At 46.1% G+C, this 20,425-nt stretch overlaps 1 protein-coding gene across 2 annotated transcripts in view; it reads right to left on the bottom strand.

Annotated features, from left to right (window-relative positions):
• Window positions 1-9,478: 9,478 nt before the first annotated feature.
• The window catches only part of LOC147732864 (dolichyl-diphosphooligosaccharide--protein glycosyltransferase subunit STT3A), a 163,708-nt gene continuing 152,761 nt past the window's right edge, over window positions 9,479-20,425 (bottom strand). For both annotated transcript variants that reach the window (XM_086957405.1, XM_086957406.1), the window contains exon 18: window positions 9,479-9,749. In XM_086957405.1, the coding sequence (XP_086813531.1) occupies window positions 9,711-9,749 (39 nt within the window). In that variant the 3' untranslated portion in view covers window positions 9,479-9,710. The remainder of the gene's footprint in view (window positions 9,750-20,425) is intronic.

Here is a 20,425-nt window from a genome sequence, read left to right as displayed (position 1 = left end):
TCTCAGGTTTTATGTAGTAATCCCTCGGCGCCATGGTATTCTCTGAAGTTACAGGAACTGAAAAGTAATTGCAGGAAGTTAGAAAGGAACTGGCGAATCGATTACTCCCCCCCCTAGTAAAATTCTGTACAGGGAAGCGATAAAAACATACAAGAAGGAAATTAAAGAATCTCAGGCAGCGTTTTTTGAACAAAAAATTATAGCAGCTGCCTCAGCACCTAAGAAAATTACCGAATTGCTAAAACTCCCTCAGATCCCTTCCAACACCACAGATATCCAAACACGATGCCAGGTGTGCAGAATGTTCAGGCGGACGCACTGAGCAGGCTGATTCAGGAAAACCACGAGTGGGTCGTAAACGACGACGTACTAGGAGAAGTCTTCGCAAGGTGGGGGACTCCAGACATAGATCTGTTCGCCACCGCCGAAAACAGCAAATGCCGAGACTTCGCCTCCAGGTACTACCAGCAAGGGACGCTGGGGAATGCACTCTGGATCAACTGGTCGAACAGCTTTGTTTACGCTTTTCCGCCCATTCCCCTGATTCCAGCGGTGCTCATCAAGCTGTCGCGGTCCAGGGCACGGATGATCCTGATTGCCCCGGAATGGCCCAGACAGTGGTGGTTCACGGACCTTCTACACCGGTCCCTCCTTCCGCACATTCGGTTGCCGTGCAGGCCGGACCTTCTCACGAAGTTCGGGGGGCAGATGGTGCACCCCAACCTCTCGTCCTTGAGTTTGGCTGCATGGCTCCTGAGGTAGTGCAATATGGACATTTGAATCTACCTGAAGATTGTATGGACATACTGAAGGAGTCTAAGAGGCCCTCCACTCGAACGTCCTACGCTTACAAGTGGAAGAGGTTTTGTGTCTGGTGTGTGTCCAGGAACTTGGATCCTACGACGTGCAAGGAAGATGTCATCCTTCCCTACCTTCTGCATTTGGCGCGATCTGGCCTTAATGTTCACTCTATTAGGGTTCATCTCGCTGCATTGACTGCCTACAGGAAAAGCCCTTCACAGACTTCCTTCTTTCAGATTCCTGTGATCAAAGACTTTTTGGAAGGCTTGAAGAAAGTGTTCCCTCCTGTCAGGCTCCCTTCGCCTTCATGGGAATTGAATGTGGTGCTGTCCAGTTTGATGAAGGAGCCTTTTGAACCCATTCATAAGGCCTCGTTGCAGCACCTTTCCTGGAAGGCGGCGTTCCTCGTGGCCATTACATCGGCCCGCAGGGTGAGTGAAATTCAGGCACTGTGTTGTAATGAACCTTATACTGTATTTCATGCTGCTAAGGTTGTTATGCGGACTCACCCTAAATTTCTTCCCAAGGTTGTTTCTGACTTTCATGTCAATCAAACGATAACTTTGCCTACGTTTTTTCAGAATCCCTCATCTCCAGCGGAACGTTCCTTACATTCCCTGGATGTTCGGAGGGTGTTGAAATTTTATCTAGATAAGACCAAAGATGTACGTAGGTCAGACCAATTGTTTATCAATTACGGATCAGTCAGGACGGGTCTTGCGACCTCTAAGCAGTCCATTTCGAGGTGGATTGTGTCCTGCATACAACTATGCTACCAGAAAGCTAATAAGACCTTAGGAGGTAAGCCTAAGGCTCATTCCACCAGGGGCAAAGCTACCACGACAGCCTTGCTCCGTAATGTGCCGATTGCAGAGATCTGCAAGGCCGCCACTTGGAAGTCGGTTCATACCTTTGCTAAGCATTACTGTCTGGACGCTGATGCCAGAGCAGATGCTCAGGTGGGACAGGCTTTGCTGCGGAATTTGTTCGCACGATAGTGGTGTTGGTTCTCTTTTCTTCACCGCCGCTTTGGTGTGGGGATGGGCTTGCCATTCTATTCACTAGATTATGACTATACACAGAGATCCCCTACTACAGAAGGAGTAGTTTCTTTTCTGTAACTCCAGTTCTGTAGTAGGGGTATCTCTGTTATAGTCATAAGCGCCCGCCCTCCTCCCCGGTGGAGAGAGATATTCATGTGAGAAATGCTACAGGTCTGGCGTGTTACGCCTTCAAAAATAACTGAAAGTAAGGGAGACCTGCAAGGCATTCTGGGATACTGTGAAGTTCTGGAAAGTTCTCTTAAAGGCACAGTACCCTATTCTGAGACACATAATGGCAGCCTATGGGGCTTGTCTGTCCAGGTCTTCCTCTCTATCTCCCAGAGGGGTTTGTACTGAAGAAAATGAAAATCTGGACAGGCTTTGCTGTTTTGTGGATTTTTTTGGGTGGAATTTCTAGCTGAAGTACTGGAAAGTGTAGCCTGTTTGGGGCTGCATTATATGTCTTTAAATTCTCTCTTAAGTGTCTATGCATTTCTGCATTTTTTGACACTGTAAGAGATTATTTTTGATTGCTCCGGGGTCCACGCACATGGGCGGGACTATTCACTAGATTATGACTATACACAGAGATCCCCTACTACAGAACTGTCACTCCCTTATCTCTCCTTATCAGCCTCCTAGACAGTTTCGATCAGCTACAACCCATTTCGCCCTTGTTCCTAAAGTTCTGAGATCAAGAAGTGGCGGGCGCTTCTTTTCTTTCAACGCGTCCAAGCTATGGAATACTCTCCCCCCCCCCTCTGCGGGCGGAACCCAATCTATTTGCTTTCCGCAAATACTTAAAAACCTTACTTTTTAACTAAATTCTTCGGTTTCCAAAACCCTCTGCTCTTGCTCAGGTCCGTAACTCTAGGATGCCTCAGGGTAGCTACCGCGCTTTATAAAAACGAATTTCATTTCATTCTTTTCATTCAATCTCTTCCAGTGGACTCAAGATGTTAAAACGGTTACTCACTGGTACCAAAAATCTAGATTCCCTACTTCCCGTAAATTTTTTCTCCTACAGACGTACACCCTCGAGGTATATGGTGTTTGGGAGGTTGGTAAAAGTATCCAAGAGTTAGTATGTTAATGTCATTGGAGTTAAACTCATTGCCTGCCCTCTCCAGGATTGTACCAAGGATGGCGATCTAAAAGTTCAAACAACAAAATCCACCTGCAGAGTTTTTGCCGAGGCGCCCACCCACCCTATTCTCCGTGCCATTTTAAATTCTGAGAAAAGGGTGTTATTAATACCAGTCTTTGAACTTAAAAAATTTAGTGATTTATTCTTTAAAATCGACCAATGTTCAAAGGCATTATGTGGTAGGGAATGTACATTTGCCAAGACAACCATGTACGGGGTTGCTTCTGGAGGCAAATTTACAGCCTTATTTCTGCCAGGCGTCTTAACGCCTAATGCTCCTCTTTCTATATTAGTAGAATTCCTAAGTTCTACTACAGGTCCTGTTTTGAGAGAAGGATACACAGGTCTAATTGAGGCGCTGGCTATGCTAGGGGTAGTATTTGTAGGGGAAATCCTATAATGGGAATGTCTATTCTCTGAGGTTTTTCTTTGTTCGCCCTAAGTGGGCAGGGTATGCTCAGACGTGAGTCCCTTGCTCACTTTGCCACTGGATTCAAGCAAGCCCGGCTGAAGACGGCTGTAATGCCAGAAACCGGTCCTGGGAAGCTTGATTCCTGTCCAGGGAAGACATGGTTTGGCAATTCGGGCTGGACTGTTCCCATGAGGCATAGGGTCAGACTGATTTGCATATGGCCATGTCTGAACTGAGGTGGCAGAGTGAGCTAAAGAACGGTGATGGATTAAACCCAGATCTTTTGACTGGGGGTGAGTGTTTGTATTGTCAACGCTCTGTCCATCATCCCCTTTGGTTTTTCTTTGTTCGCCCTTAGTTGGCAGGGTATGCTCAGACGTGAGTCCCTTGCTCACTTTGCCACTGGATTCAAGCAAGCCCGGCTGAAGACGGCTGTAATGCCAGAAACCGGTCCTGGGAAGCTTGATTCCTGTCCAGGGAAGACATGGTTTGGCAGTTCGGGCTTGACTGTTCCCATGAGGCACAGGGTCATACTGATTTGCATATGGCCATGTCTGAACTGGGGTGGCGGAGTGAGCTAAAGAACGGTGATGGATTAAACCCAGATCAGTTGACTTAGGGTGAGTGTTTGTATTGTCAACGCTCCGTCCATCATCCCCTTTGGTTTTTCTTTGTTCGCCCTATACTGAGAATTCTGGCTGCATTGGGAGAGGCAAGAGTTCTTTGAGTGTCTATGGTGGCTCCAAGATAGGTTTGTGTGTTGAAAGTTTGTAGATTAGACTTTACTGCATTCACTGTAAACCCTAGTTGGTGTAATATATGAATCGTGGCTTGAGTCTGTTGTAGACACTTTTGGTAAGGGCTGGCTTTGATGAGCCAGTTGTCTAGGTACGGGAGACGTGGATATGCTGTCTTCTGAGATGAGTTGCTACTACTACCAGGCCTTTGGTAAATACCCGGAGACCTGTGGTGTCTCCAAACGGTAGCACTTTGAATTGGTAGTGTTGACCCGCTATCATGAATTTGAGGTATTTGCGATGAGCGGGATGAATTGGAATGTGGAAATATGCATCCTTTAAGTCTAGAGTAGACAAAGTCGCCCTGCTGGAAAAGCGGGAGCACGTGTTAAAGTGTCACAATGAGGAAAATATCTGACAGAATATAGTGATTTCATTCTCGGAGGTCCAGAATGGGTCTTAAAGACCCATCCTTTTTGGAAATAAAAAGTAGAGGGCGTATACGCCTGACCCTTGATATTGTAATGGTACAGGCTTTAGGGCTCCTGTTAGCAAGAGAGACTGGACTTCCTGTTTGAGCAGGTGTAAATGTTCTGGTGACATTTTGTGAGAACGGGGTGGAATGTTTACAGGATCGTTAGGAAGCTCCAGGCAAAACCATGTTGGATAATTCCTAACACCTATTGGTCTGTGGTTATGAATCGCCAAACGGGAAGGAATTGTAGAGGACGTACCCCGAAAGGTGTTATGTGATCGGGGGAAAGTGTAGGCAAGTCACCGCTTGATAGGGGAGGGGAAATTACCTGGTGTGGAACCTTTGCCCCTACCTTTCCAGTTATTACCTCTGTATACTCCTCTAAAGAAACCTCTCGAGGAGGATTGATTGTTGCCTTTGTACAATGCAGCAGTATTATCTGAGGACGTGGTCTTGGAACCCCAATGATGGAAGGAGCCACGATTAGAAGGAGACTGTAGGGCTCCCGATGATTTAGCCACTTCCCTATCTTTCTTCATTTTTTGCAATGACTGATCTACTACGGGCCCGAAGAGATGCTCTTTTTAAACACTCCATTTAACAATGGATTGTTGGACTTGTGGTTTAAAACCAGAAAAATTTAACTATGCGTGCCTTCTCAGTATCACACTAGTGTTGATCTCTCTAGCTGCGGTGTCAGCAGCATCTAAAGCACACCTAGTAGAGGAATTGGAGATGAGCTTTCCCTCTTGCACTAAATCTTGAGCTTTAGCCTTGTGCTCGTCTGGGAGATATTGGAGCAATTGCTCGATTTCGTCCCAGTGTACTCTATCGTACCTGGCTAGTAGAGCCTGGGTGTTGGCAATACGCCAATGACTGGCTACTTGGGTGGCTACTCTAGGCAGAGGTGGCTAACAATTTCGATTCTTGGTCTAGAGGGAGGGGGGGGGGGGGGGAGGGGGCATCCCTCAAGTTTGAGAATTGGCGAGTTTACCGGCATTAGGGATAATCAAAGTGTCTAGTGGTAACTGTCCTCTAATAAAAACTGGAACAGAGGGAACAAGCTTATTTTATTTGTCTATTCTTGGGGTGAGAATACGGGCACAAACTGGATCTTTGAAAAGATTGGCATGTCACATCATGCCTTTGATCATAGGGAGTGTGTGACTAGACCTTTGTGTGCTACTCAGTGTTTCAAATAAGAAATCTTTCTTAAAAGAGTCTTTATGTAATTGTATTCCATGATTTTCTCTGGTCTCTAGCAAGTAATTCTAGATATCCTACATTGCCGTCAGGAGGGGAAGGTTATGCAGAGTAAAGGTCTGGATAATTGTCTGTGGGTGAATCAGTGTTGTAGTCTTTCCAGGGATCTACTGGTAAAATATTACCCGCATAATCTCCATCATCGTCATCAGTTTGTGGTGGTGGAGAATTAGTTGGTGTAATAAGTAAATTCTCTAATGGTGGGTAAAGTGGTGTTGGGCAATGTAGTGGAGGAGGAGGATGGGTGGGGTTAGTACCAACATTCTTTTTCTTCAAAGAAATGTGATGGGTCTCCTTTGACTCAGGTTTGCACTTTTGAGGCTGTTGAGTAAGAACATGTAATGTATCAGGACTAATATATAGTTCTTTTTGTTTTGGGTCCGATTTGGGTGGGGGGGGATGTTGAAAATCTGATTCTGCAGCCTCTGAGAATTTTTTTTTAGTTTTGGCGCAGAAGACTTCGGTGCCAGGTGGAATGACTGTGGCACAGAAGATTGATACCAGAGCTGTCTTTGATTTCAGTGTTAAGGGTTTCGGTTCCAAAGTAGTTTTCGGCTTGGAGCCTGACTTTGGCAGACTCGATCCATGTGCCGGAAGGCTCAGTGACTTGTTTCGCTGCCGAGCTGGAAGGCAGGGTGTCAGAATGTTCTCAGTGGTGACCATTGCCCGAAGGCAGAGGTGGAGCCGAAGCTTTTTGCTTGATTTGAATTGGATTTTGGGGAAAGGGGCTTTCGGTACTCGCGGGACATTGACCTTGCGGTAGGTAAGTCTTTCATCTCGGAGTTTGGTTCTGAAATGGATACAAGTTATTCTTTGGGCCCTTGTGCATAGAACTCCTCTTGCTTGGAACCTTCACCGAAGATGTCCGTCATGAACTCGATGTTTTGATTTTGCATTTTGCAATATCAAGCCCTACGATCGCAGAGCGTTTTCTTGGATCGAAACGATCTGCATGCATTGCAGTAGTTTGTTGTGCTCCGGAGATAAGCACAAGTTGCACAATTCGTGTGAGTCGGCGTGCAGATACTTAGTGTAGCACTGAGGACAGAATTTGAATGGAGTCAGTTCCATCGACTGCGAGGTGGACAGACGGCGTTAGGCCCAATTGCCTTCCCAGAGTTTTCCAAACAGAAATAAAGATTTTTCTCTAACGAAACAATATTCAGAGCAGTGGGCTACACGTTCCAAACAATACAGACGGGGGTAGAGTGGATTGTGCACAGAGGGGAACCTGAAAAACGGTTTCAAACCGGAGCGCAGCAATACACGTCCGAACCGGATGGTGAAAAAACACAATCTAACAAAAGAGTCAAAGCCCATGCACACTATCACCGAAAGGAGAAGTCACCTTAGCTTGTGACTGGAAAGACTTCTTCGAACAAAAACAACTTGCACACATCTGAACCCAACACTAGATGGCAGTAGTATGAAAGCAAGTGATCTACAGCTCACATTCCTCAAGCAGGGATTTTGTCTCTCAGTTGGACATTGTCCCATGACAACATTCATAATTTGGAGATTTACAGATTGTGCAGCTTTAATCGGGGCAGTTGGAGTCAATGTCACCTTTCCCCCTCGTCCCCAGAATTTACTGCCTTAACTGCCTGCAAACTATTATAAATTCTTGTAACACTGTTCTATTAACTTCTAGATTCTTACGATTTCAATTAGGGTGAAAGGTATGCCCTACTAACACATCCTACATTTTTTTCAAAACGATAAGCAAACCCATTTTACAGATGTTGTGGTATGTAAACCAAAAACTAAGCTATGCATGGCTGACGAGCCTTTATCAGTGTGAAATCGGTCCTTGGTTGCTTATGTTCCGGTGAGGTTCTGGCGTGTAAGGTTCAGGCTGGACGGTTCCTATGAGGAGCAGGGTCAAGGCTGATCTGCATATGGCTGGGTCCAAACGGAGGTGGAATGGTAAGCAAAAGCATGATGGGTTGGGATGCTATCCCAAACGATTGGCAGTGGTTAGACAAATTGCAAGCATTCGTCCCATCACCTTTTGTGAGTAAAAGGTTTGCATTGAACAGCTTCATATGTTAAGGGTAGCTGAAAGTTACTGCTATTTACTGATAAAGATTGTACTGAGAGGGGATGTTTCTCGTGCAGTATCCTGTGTTACCAATAACTGCATATTAAATCAAAAACAAACAAAACAAGTGATGGACCGAATGTGGATCAATGTCACGCATTCACCCCAGTCCAAAGATCTGGGCCCAAATCCATCGTTTTTTTGCACTCCACACCACCCTGGGTTAGACAATGGCGATTTGCAAATCAGCTCTGACCCTGTGCCCCATGGGGACAGTCCAGTCCGAACTACAAAAGCCATGTCCTTCCCAGAACGGAATCAAGCATCCGAGGACCGGACCGGTTTCGAGGTAACCCCTCTCATCAGCCCGGCTAGCTTGACTCCAGTGGTGTGGAGTGCCTGGGACCCACGTCTGGGCATCCCCAGCGCACTTGGGGCGGCAATTGCAAACAAAACAAGTGATGGACCGAATGTGGATCAATGTCACACATTCACCCCAGTCCAAAGATCTGGGCCCAAATCCATCGTTTTTTGCACTCCACACCACCCTGGGTTAGACAATGGCGATATGCAAATCAGCTCTGACCCTGTGCCCCATGGGAACAGTCCAGTCCGAACTACAAAAGCCATGTCCTTCCCAGAACGGAATCAAGCATCCGAGGACCTTGATCCACATTCGGTCCATCACCTGTTGTGTTTGCATATTAAATCAGCCACGAAAAATAAACTACATCTATGCATTAAATCTGCTCTTACAACTAAAATTGGATTATCTCCCATCACGGGGAACCAGTTTCCGGTCAAATGAGCTTTGAGTGATTGCAGGGTGCCTATTTTTAGAGAAATCTACTTGTGTTAGAGATACTCTCATTCCAATCAATGTTCTGAGTTTCCTTTGTAACTGTTAAGCATAACAGACCAAAGAAAGGGAGTACCTACGGACACCTCTTTTATGGTACAGTGAATGACTTAGAGGAGCTCTTCAAAATGATCAGCTTATGGACTATTTTAATCCTAGTAGAAAGCAGAGGCCTACCTTGTTTTGTGCTTATCAGTTATCTCTAACACATGGGAGATGAATGCTACAGTTACATTTACAGAAGCAATGACGTTAAACTGATGTCACAAAATAAAATGGATCCAAAAAGAGACCAAAACTGTATAAGCTTCACATTGGATACGATTAAGAAGTATTATCCTACATATAAACTTAAGGATTTACTGAGTATGGTGTTGTGATGATAACCACATTGAATGGACATCCGAAGACCAAGTTGAATTAAAGCACAGAACCTAACAAGTACATATTCCTATCTTCTTTACATACCTGATAGACCATACTCTCGAATCAACATGGTCATCTATGTAAGTAAGCTACTGTTTTACCCGATGTAATTACCTCGTTTATCAGGGTTTGTGTTCCCTCTTCAGTTAAGCAGATTCACAGCTTGGGGTGTAGGAATGCTATAGACACAACAGTTTAAATATTGGTAAATATTGTAATGGATGCATGTGGCTCGTTAATACTTTCTCGCAAGACACCAGACATAGAAAAGAGACATGTCTAACCCCCTCTTTATTTGGCCACTGTAAAATCAAAGAAAAACAAAAAAAATCATTTGGGAACGCATTCTTATTTATACAAATCATTCACCCAATATGGACTGTATTATACATGACCACAGGCAATTAAATCCAATCTCATCCTGCAGTTAGAAATGGTATAAAAAACATCATCTGTTTCACAGGTGAAGGCTCTTTCAGTGCTGCTTGCATCAAGGCTGAAGGCAACTATGTTCTTGATAACCCACGATTATCAAGGTCTTTTACCTGTAAAAAATAATAAAGATGAACTGTAATTTTTTTTTAGAAACCAATATGTAGGATGAATAGCCACCAAAAAAACAGATTTCATCCTAGTGTAAACCACAATGCACGCAAAGTTTAGATCAACGGTTACATTAGCATATTTAATAAGCAGTGTCAGTCACCATGTGGGGGCTATTGCATAGATACCGAGCAGCTGTCAAGGGGGGTCAGCACTGCAGAGGCCCACTTCCAGAGTGGCCCAGCTGTCCTCAATTTGCAAACTCAACCAGCGACACCGACAAGTGCAAGGCTCTAGGATGCACAGAGCCCGGCTGACCTTTCCACTCTGCACCGAGTGCCCCAGCCTGGGTACCGACAAACCGTCTGGGCAACCTTTCCCCCAGTACCCTTGTGACCTGAGCCGCCCATTGGGAGCTCCCGGACTTGCCCAGAAGTCCCACTCTGCAACCTGTTTCTAGACGACCCCCCCCCTCTTTACACCGGTGTAGCGGGCACAGCTACCAACTCGACCAGCACCTCTGCAACCAGACACCCCAGTTCAGTTAACTAGCACCTGCTGGTGGTACTTTGGACCTTGGCCCCCTATGACTAAGTCCCGAAGGAGACTCCTCCCAGAAACCGAATTTAAATAAATGCATGCAGTATATGCCTTTTCTTCAATAGGGAAGTATTGCTGCGTAAGACGCATTCAAGTGAACAGTTTAATTGTAGGAGGTAGGGCTTTTGTTGCAGTTACCCCCCAAATTATAGCCCCTTTTCAGCCAGTAGATGACGATTTTCGACTCAGACAGAGGATCGAGGCCTGCTAACCAGACCTCAGTGCCAGTGCTCCTTCCCCAAGAAAAGGGGTTGTCTAATTGTGCAACAACTGGCTTAGGACTTTAGCACCCATGTAAGTCCCTAGTTCGATGAATGCTAGAAAGTGTCTCAAAAGGATGCAGCATATCCGATTCACCCCTAAAGGACCCACACACAAATTCCACACAGACTGTCATTGCTGGCTGTGTGACATGGTGCAAACAATGAGTGAAAACAGGACATGACACACTCCTGTGTGTCATGCCAAAGTCACCACATATAATATAGGTTATTACTCATACAGCAAGCCTTTGAGCCCTAGGCAGGGTGCATTATATTTTATGTGAGGACATTATCTGCATGAACAGATATTCCCCTGTGATGTCTTGTTCTATTACTGGATATTGCAAATGAGCAGGGTAGCCATCTTAAGGTATGTACTGGGCGTTGGTCAAAACAGGTTTCCCAGCTACATAATGGCTTCAGTGAAACATATGGTATTTGTTATCAAACACCTCGAATTAATAAACCCGCACTCATCCCAGTGATGAACAAGTTACTTACCTTCAGAAAAGATGTGTCTGTAAGAGACATATATTAGTTATCGATTCCTCACCTTAGAATTACCCCCATGCGTCAGACTGGATCAGGAGAATTTTTCTTCAGCAGTACCCCTGCGCGTCGGAAGGTGGCGTCGGTCGACTCTGCGTTAGTCGTTGGCGTCATGGTTGCCGTAATGACGTTGCGGTATCTACCTAAACGTCACCCCTGTGTGCTGACGTCAGTTCTTTACACAACATTCCAAAAGTTTAGTAAAAAATTGACTAAGAGTACTGCTCTTCTCGGATCTGCGCTTGCTGGCGCGGAGAAAAGAAGAACCGACGTCAGCGCGGGAGGGCGGCGTCTAAGTACTCCGACGACATCATCCCGGTGATCACTACGGCGACGCACGCGGAGCCGCAGATGACACCTGCCGACGCGCAGGGGTACTGCTACGCAAACTTTCTGGATCCAGTCTGACGCCTAGGGATATTCTAAGGTAAGAAATCTAACACTAACCTGTTTCTTTCAGATTTCCAGATCAGCTTGATGATCCAGACGTTCATCTTGACCAGCGAGTTCCAGATCACCATGATGACTTCTCTGAACACAGGAGTGCTTAGTTCCAAACTACTGCTATCAATAAACCCACACAGATGCTAGTGTCGGATTTATTGAAATGTGTACTCCCAGAGCACCTCCGAGGTGCCCCAGAAACACTACCAACTGTGGTGTCATAACAGAATGGCTTTAGGCAGCTTGTTAAACCAGACAGGTTTCTGGACCCCTGGGTCAAGTGCCCGTTCTCGCTGGGACCAGAAACAAAGCACATCCCTGGCAGTAGTGTCACTCCCAGGAGGAGCACAGTGCTCAACAGGGAAGGTTCAAAGGCCTGCTGCCTTTGTACTGCGATCCCCAGACTCTGCTGCTATCAGAAGATGGCAGCTCCTGGTTTAAAACCCCACTTTGTGCGGAAAACCGGAGGGAAAAACTAGGAAGAAAACAAGTTACTTACCTGTAATTTTGGTTCCCCAGTATTGGTAACTTTCATAGATTCCCATGCTTTTGTATCATTCCCGTCGTCGGAATGGAGTCTCGGTAACAAAATAACATAGCATTAGGTACAAAAGAGAAAGAAAAAGGCCTAGGCCTCATTCCCTTTTGTATCATATCCGCCTCTTTTTGTAAAAGAGACCAAACTTAGGCATCAGCCAATCAGTACAGCCTCAACCCATATAACCCTCCTGAAGGAACCTCAGATTTTCGCAGCCGTTGTGTAACAGTCACCATATCTGCTGGGAGGTGGGTGGGCGCATGGGAATCTATGAAAGTTACCAATACTGGGGAACCAAAGTTACAGGTAAGTAACTTGTTTTCTTGCCCCAGTATTGGAACTTTCATAGATTCCCATGCTTTTGTATTACAGTAGTAAGCAGTAAGCAAAAAAAAAAAAAAAAATTGTAGCATAAATATACCTTGTAACAACCAGCAATGCATGAAGATACAAAATGTGCAGAATAAGGAAGGTGGGATAGAAAGGAAAGCTCACCAATCAGTGGAAGAGGCTCCTCAGTACTGCCTGGCCCAGAACCGTGTCTTCCTGTTTGAAGGAGTCCAATCAGTAATGCTTCGTAAAGGTGTGCACGCTGCTCCAAGTCGCAGCCCTGCAAATGTCTTTGATGGGCACTCCTGCAAAGAGAGCTGTTGAAGAAGCCACTGATCTTGTAGAATGCGCTCTAACTTTGCTGGTCAGTGACTTACCCGCTGCAGTATGGCAATGTAGAATGGCACTTGTAATCCACCTCGCAATACCTTGCTTTGATATAGGGAGACTTTTGGAAGGACCACCAAAAGCAATGAACAATTGGGAGGGTTTACGGAATCCCTTGGTGCGATCCAAATAAAATTTTAAGCACTGTTGTATATCCAGAGAATGCAATGATCTTTCCGCTGGTGTAGTAGGGTGAGGAAAGAAAGCTTTAAGAATAACCGGCTCATTTAAGTGGAAGTCTGAGGGCACCTTGGGTAATGAATTTCGGGTTCGTTCTCAAGATTACTGTATTTCTTTTGAACTGGAGAAACAGCTCTTGGATCGTAAGAGCCTGCAACTCCCCAATGCGTCTTGCAGATGTGAGAGCAAGAAGGAGAGCCAATTTCCAAGAAAGGAATTTCATGTCCGCTCGATGTATTGGTTCAAATGGGCCCTTCATGAGTTGAGTGAGGACCAAATTCAATTGCCAAGTAGGAGGCGGAGGCCTCACCGATGGGTAGACACAGAACAACCCTATGAGAAATTGTTTCACTATCCTGTAAGACCAAAGAGAAGGTCCAGACTCAGAACGCCTGTATCTAGAAACTGCTGCCAAATTAACTTTAATGGACAAATGGGCCAGCCCCGTCTTAGCAAAGGACAAAAGATAAGGCAGAAGTTGATGAGGTTTTGAAGAAAAAGGGTCAACCCCTTCCTTTCTGCACCAAATACAAAATCTCTTCCATTTGAGACGGTAAGTCTTGTTCGTGGAATGGGCTCTAGCCTGGGAGAGAACTTCTTTTATTTCATTAGAGATAGGAAGATTCATAAATTGTCGCTGCTCAGGAGCCATGCTGTCAGGTGCAAAGACTGATCCGGATGCCAAATTTGTCCTTCGGACATTGTGAGAAGGTCTGGAATGGTTCTCAAGAGAAGAGGAGGAGCCAGCGACAACAGATGGAGTTCCGTGAACCAGAACTGTCTCGGCCAAGCAAGGACTACCAAAATCATCCTGCATGGTTCCACTTTTATCTTCCTGATGAGTCTCGGGATCAGTGTAATGGGGGGAAAGGCGTAGACAAAGGTCCTTGACCAAGCTATCCAAAGAGCATTCCCCAATGATCCTCGGTGGTGAAGCCTGCTTGCATAAGACCGGCATTTCTTGTTGGTCGGTGTGGCAAATAGATCTATTATAGGTTTGCGCCACTGTTGAAAGATCTCGTCCAGAATCCGTTGGTTCAGTTCCCACTCGTGACTGATCGAGGATAATCTGCTTAGTCTGTCTGCGCTCTCATTTTAAAACCCCTGGTTGGTGTTCTGCCTGCAGAGGTATCTCGTGAAGGATCGCCCATTCCCAGATTTCTTGAGCTTCCTGAGATAATGGGAGAGATCTGGTTCCTCCTTCTTTGTTGACGTAATGCATGGCCGTGGTGTTGTCTGTTCAGATGAAGACCTTTGAACCTCTTAGGCGAGGGAGAAAAGCTTGAAGAGCCAGTTTGATTGCTCTGAGCTCCAAGAGATTGATGTGGAGCCGACGGTTCTGTGGAGACCAAGGTCCACTGACATGCAGGTCCTGCAGCACTGCTCCCCAACCATCCAACAACGCATCCGCCGTCCCCACCTGAGGAGATGGATCTCTAACGAAGGATAGACCTTGGGACAAGTTTTCCTGCTTTGTCCACCACAAGGCCGCTTTTTTCATTGCCAAGGTGATGGTCACCTTGTCGTCTAACGACCCATTGGATGTCCAGCTGCTCCAGAAGAGGACGCAACCTCAATCTGCAGTGTGGAATTAGAGGAATGCATGATGAAATCACCCCCAAAAGAGATTTGTAGCGGCGTACTGAAAGACACCTTTTTTTTTGTAAGTCTAGCGCCATGGTCTGGCGTTTTACTTGCCTCTCCAAGGTTGGGAAAACTTTCTTGAGATCCGAGTTCAAGATGGGTCCCTGGAAGCGTGCTGTCCTGGACGGACCAGAGAAGACTTCTCTTTGTTTAAGGTGAGACCTAAATTCTGAAACAGGTTGGTACATGCCTCGACCGCATCCCTCGCGGCCTCCCTGGACGGAGCCTTCAGTAACCAATCGTCCAGGTAAGGAAAACCTGAAAGTGATTCTTCCGTAGAAACGCTGCTACTGGTGCCAGCACCTTCGTGAATATTCTCGGGGCTGAACGAAGACCAAAGGGTAAAACCCTGAATTGAAAGTGGCTCTTGGCTACTGTAAATCGTAGAAACCTTCTGTGTGCTGGGTGAATCGGAACATGAAAGTACGTATCTTTGAGATCGAGCATGGCCATGAAATCCCCCGGGTTGATTAGATGTAGAATGTCTTTGAAGAGAGACCATCCGGAAAGACAGGGAGATGAGATAGGTGTTGAGCTCCCCGAGATCTAAAATGGGGCGCCATTTCTCTAGCGTCTTCCTTACCAGGAAGAACCTGGAATAGAGTCCTTCTCTTTGAGCGAAGGGGACCGACTCTACAGCACCCTTCAGTAGCATTTGATGAACTTCGAGCCGCAGAAGACGCAGATGTTTTGATGTAATGGCAGCAGGGGGCTTGGATGGAGGGATGTGTGTGAATTCTAAAGTATGGCCCTTTCGAATGATGTTTAGCACCCAACTGTCTGATGTTATCTTCTACCAGTTCTGAAGGTATTGTGACACCCTGCCTCCTACTGATGACCTTTCGGAGGTGGGCACAGTAGGAAGAGCCAGGAGGCCGCTATTGTCTCTTGGACATATCACGTCCTTAGCGAGCCTGCTTCACTCTGGTATTGGGTCTTGAGAAATTCGAGGACTGGCCCTGCCTTTGTTGATGAGGTTGGCGGTATTGTTGTGAACCTGAGCCATAGGATGAGTACCTTTGCTGTTGATAAGAGCCTCTGTAGTTGGTGATTTTGCCTCTGGAACCTCTAAAATGAGCCTTACGGTACTGAAGCGTACCCAGAGATCTAGCGGTCTTAGTATCTTTTTTAATATCCTGGAGAGTGTAATCTATCAATTTTCCAAATAATGCTTCTTCATCAAAAGGAAGATCCAGGATGTTATTCTGGATTTCAGGTCTAAACCAAGTCGCCTTAAGCCATCCCTGGAGACGAAGGACCGCAGCTCCAGCCAAAGAGCGGAATGCCGTTGTGGCAATGTCCATTGCACAGTCAATGATTTCCATTGATGTAACCTCACCTTCTTGCAAAACTTTTATAGCCTCCGTTTTTGCCTCTGGAGGAAGTTGCTCCAAGTACGGCGAAACATCACATCATAGTTGGCGATCGCATCTCCCCAATATCGCCAAGGCATTAGCTGCCCGCACTAGTAGACTCGCCATGGAAGACATTTTTTTCCGGCGTTATCTAACCTCCTGCCCTCTTTATCCGGAGGAGTTGTCAATGGAGCTGAGGGGTTACGTGACTTTCTCTGCGCCACTTGAGAAATAACAGAGTCCGGTCTCGGATGTCCAGTCAGACGCCGGACCATCTTCAGGCGCTTTGTATTTCTTGTCGAGGCTCGGTCGCACAGGGACCACCGTCACTGGATTTTTCATTGCTTTAAGGTCCTCATCCCAAAGATGCTGGACAATAGGGATAGATCTTGTTGTCTTATAAGGCTCTTTAAAATCGTATAAGAAACATTCTGTGGCAACCGAGGGCATAGATAGTTTGAATCTCCCAGACGCTCTCTCCATTAGCTTATGAAATCCCCCTATATCAGCTGGCGGGGAGTCAATCGGATTCGGACAGGGAGATGCTGGGTCCAGGATGACATTCATCCCATTTGGTATCTTGATCAGTCCTGTCATCAAAATTTTGATCCTCATCAGAGGAATCATCATTGGTGTTCACTGGAATCGAAGACTCCTGTAGAACCGGTGTCTGTGGCTGAGAGGATTCCTGGGCAGCCAATGCTGGAGTCGCAGGGACAGGCATGGCTTGAGCAATTGGAACAGCAGCAGGTTGTGAACACCTAGACTTATAAACCTGTAGCATACTGTGACGGTCCTGTAAGAGACGATGGTACCGACACCATGTCTTGTCTCGAGTACTGTTGCGGTTGGGCAGAATGATGATCATAACCACATTCCTGGTTGTACTCCCCGTCAGAATCCGTCTCTTGGCATTTAACCAGAAGCTGGAATTCAAACAGTATTGTTAGATTTCGAGTTAGTGAAGCCTTTACCTGCTGAAGTCCAAAGTTGCGGATTGAGCCCGTCTGTCTCCTAGGAGATTCTGAACAGGAGCAAGCAGCTTCGAACTCCCTGGCCAGCAAACCTTGTCTGAGGTTGCTGGGACCTTATATGGTGTGCTGGTGGTTGGCACATGTGTACATTGATTGGTGTTTCTATTGGGTTAGGGTTAATGTCCTCATTGGGTTCTCTGTCTGTGATTCAATCATTGCAGGGTTGGGACTAGGGCTAGGGTTCGGATTTCTATTGGAAGTAGGGACTAGGGCTTCCTATGTTATTGGTTGTTGGGAGTAGGGTGGGACTAGGGCTAGGGTTAGACCTTTAATTGGAAGTAGCTCTTTAGGGCTTCTGGTGTGATTGGTTGTTGGACCAGTTGTGGGACTTAGAGTAGGGTTAGGCTTTCTATTGGAAGTAGGGACTAGGGCTACCTGTACCATTGGCTGCTTGGACTTGGGTTGGGACTAGAGGTAGGGCTAAGGCCTTTATTGGACGTAGAGATCAGGGTTTTTGACATGATTGGGTGCTTGGACTAGGGTTAAGATTGGCTGCAAGGTCCTGGTCTCCTATTGGTTCTAGATGTTAGGGCTAGTGTTGTGATTGGATAGTGTTAGGGCTAGGGTTCCCATTGGCGGAAGGGGTCACCTGATTACTAGGGCTACAAAAAAGGTCAGGCTTAGGGCGTCTCAGCCCGACCAGTCTCGAAGGGTGGAGAGGACAAGGGTAGTTGCCTGTTTGGGCCTGTTCGAGACTGGTCGGGACTAGGGCCAGAAATGCTGCCCTTTTTCTCATTTAACAATACCCAGCCCACACCATCCACAACCACAAACAGAGCAACACACTCACACCAAATATACACCACGCACAAAACTATGCACAGATTAATGTACCAGCATGCACCACCAACCCAACCAAACCACATCTACACACCCTATTATCCCAACTACCACACATATCCACCATCACCCACAAACAGTACACAACTATCCTATACCACTAACCATTACACTCATTACCAACACAACGCCAAACACCATAAATAACTACATCCCACTCAGACACACTCTCCCTGCTGTAATTACACCTAACAGTCCATCTTTTTATCACTAACAAATATATAATGATCCTTCCATCAGTTGACTTAAAAAAATCCTTCACTCTTTTATCCCTCCACTATCCTTTTTCTATCAAAATTAACAGACTAACATGTTCACTTCTCAAATTCCATATTTAACTATACTAATATACTGCCCAAATAACTGAATAACATATCTACTACTCAAATTACTTCATATTTATACTATACTAATTTTCAACACTAATCCTTTATGGGTTCCAGAGTGGTGTGCTACTCGCCAAAAAAGCGCTTCAACACCTACCAGGGGTAACAAGTGCTATATGAATTCAAATCTTTCTTCCCCTTTTATCCATCCGCTATCCTTCTCACTCCAAGTAACAGACTAATATCCACCACTAAAATTACCTCCTATTTCACCATATTAATTCACCACTAATCTTTTATAGGCTCCCTGAATAGCATGCGTCAACAAGCGAGCGATAAATAAATACAAACCTTTGTCCTACTCTATCCTTCTAAATCCAAACTGACTAACCTATCCACCACTTAAAATGTACTTGCATGTTTCACTGTACTAATTCAACACGAATTCTCTGTGGGTCCCGGAGTAGCGTGCTAGCCACCAAAAAAGCGCCTTGACGCCTCGTCAGGGGTAGTAAGTGCTATATAAATGCAATTACAATACAATACAATCCTCTGATTCATCCTCATCCTCCTCTAAAAGTAGAGCTGGAGGCAAGGGGGTAACTCTCCTAGGAGAGGTCATGTCCGGTGTAATCCTGGTCATTGAAATTGTAATATTGTAATTCTTTTCTCCGATGATAAAATAGTCGACGATCCCGTCGACAATGGTGCCGTTAATACTGCCGTCGTCGGCCTCGTCGAGGGAACAGTCGTCGCCGCCGAAACACTCGACGACGAGATGGGTGTCGTCGATGCAGTCGGCGACGAGACAGTCGACGCTCCTGTCGTCGTCAATGTGGTCGTCGTGGAAGCCCTCGACGACGACACTGTCGTCGTCACCACCGTCGACGAACACTTAGTTGTTGTCGTCGACATCTTCGTCAACGTTGCTGTCGTCGTCGACACCCTCGTCGATGTCAGAATCTTTGTCGACACCGCTACAACTGCCGTCGTCGACACCGTGACGTCGATTGCTCCGTGGACGAGCCCGTCGACAGTACCTTTTTAAGCTTAGGCTTCAATTTCTTCGCCGACGGAGCCTCCGTCGACGAAGCCTTCATCGTCGACGACTTGGAACTTTTTTCAGACTTTCCAGAAGACTGAGAAGAGGGTTTCTTGAAGGCTGGAACAGTCTTCACACCCAAAGAAGGCGTAAATGGTCCTACCCTCTCCTTTCACCATGGTGAGGAGATTCAACTGGGCCTTGGCTCTCAGACTTTCTAGGGGTCTTTTTTGAGGCCTTAGAAGGATGCTTCACAGAGGGAGAAGGGGAACCCCTACCCTTTTTGACTGACCTTCCAGCTGATGACGCTGAAGAAGAGTCCTCATCACTGGAGACTGTGACCTTTTTGGACTTCAACTTCTGGAGCCATGTAAGAAGCCTACCCTCACGATCCCAGAGGGTCTTGGATGAAAAGGTGCGGCAGATCTTGCAGTCCGCAGCCTTATGATCAGGATAGAGGCATGCGATGCAGTCATTATGCTTATCCTCAACAAATAGCCTTTTCTTGCCACAGGTGGAACATGGCTTGAAAAGGGCCTTCTTTTCTTTATCTGACATCCTGGAATGAACAGCTAACAACTTGTAGAGAAATCCTGAAGAAAAAACTACTGAAAGAGTAGAGATTGAAAAGAGCTCAAAGGAGACTCCCTAAACACAACGTGCAGTAGAAAATCAGAGGCTCTGAGGTTCCTTCAGGAGGGTTCTATGGGGTGAGGCTCTTCTGATTGGCTGACGCCTAAGTTTGGTCTCTTTTACAAAAAGAGGCGGATATGATACAAAAGGGAATGAGGCCTAGGCCTTTTTCTTTCTCTTTTGTACCTACTGCTATGTTATTTTGTTACTGAGACTCCCATTCCGACGACGGGGAATGATACAAAAGCATGGGAATCTATGGAAGTTCCAATTCTGGGGCAAGAGTAGAGGTGTACCCGCCTCTGCCAATTCCACTCTTACCGTGTAGGAGGTGAGATGAAGCACATCTTTCAGGCACCACCATCTTGAAGATTGAGGGACTCCTCTAAATCAGGACTAAGACTATGCCTCCTACCACAGGAGGGTGGCTTAATTGAGGATAGAGACTCCACAGGTAACATGTACATTGGCCCTACTTGTCACTCCTTTAAAATGCCCCTACATCTAGTATTT

This window comes from Lissotriton vulgaris, chromosome 2_1 (genome assembly GCF_964263255.1).
Source record: "Lissotriton vulgaris chromosome 2_1, aLisVul1.2, whole genome shotgun sequence".
Taxonomy (NCBI): Eukaryota; Metazoa; Chordata; class Amphibia; order Caudata; family Salamandridae; genus Lissotriton; species Lissotriton vulgaris.
This window is presented reverse-complemented; position numbering and strand designations above follow the sequence as displayed.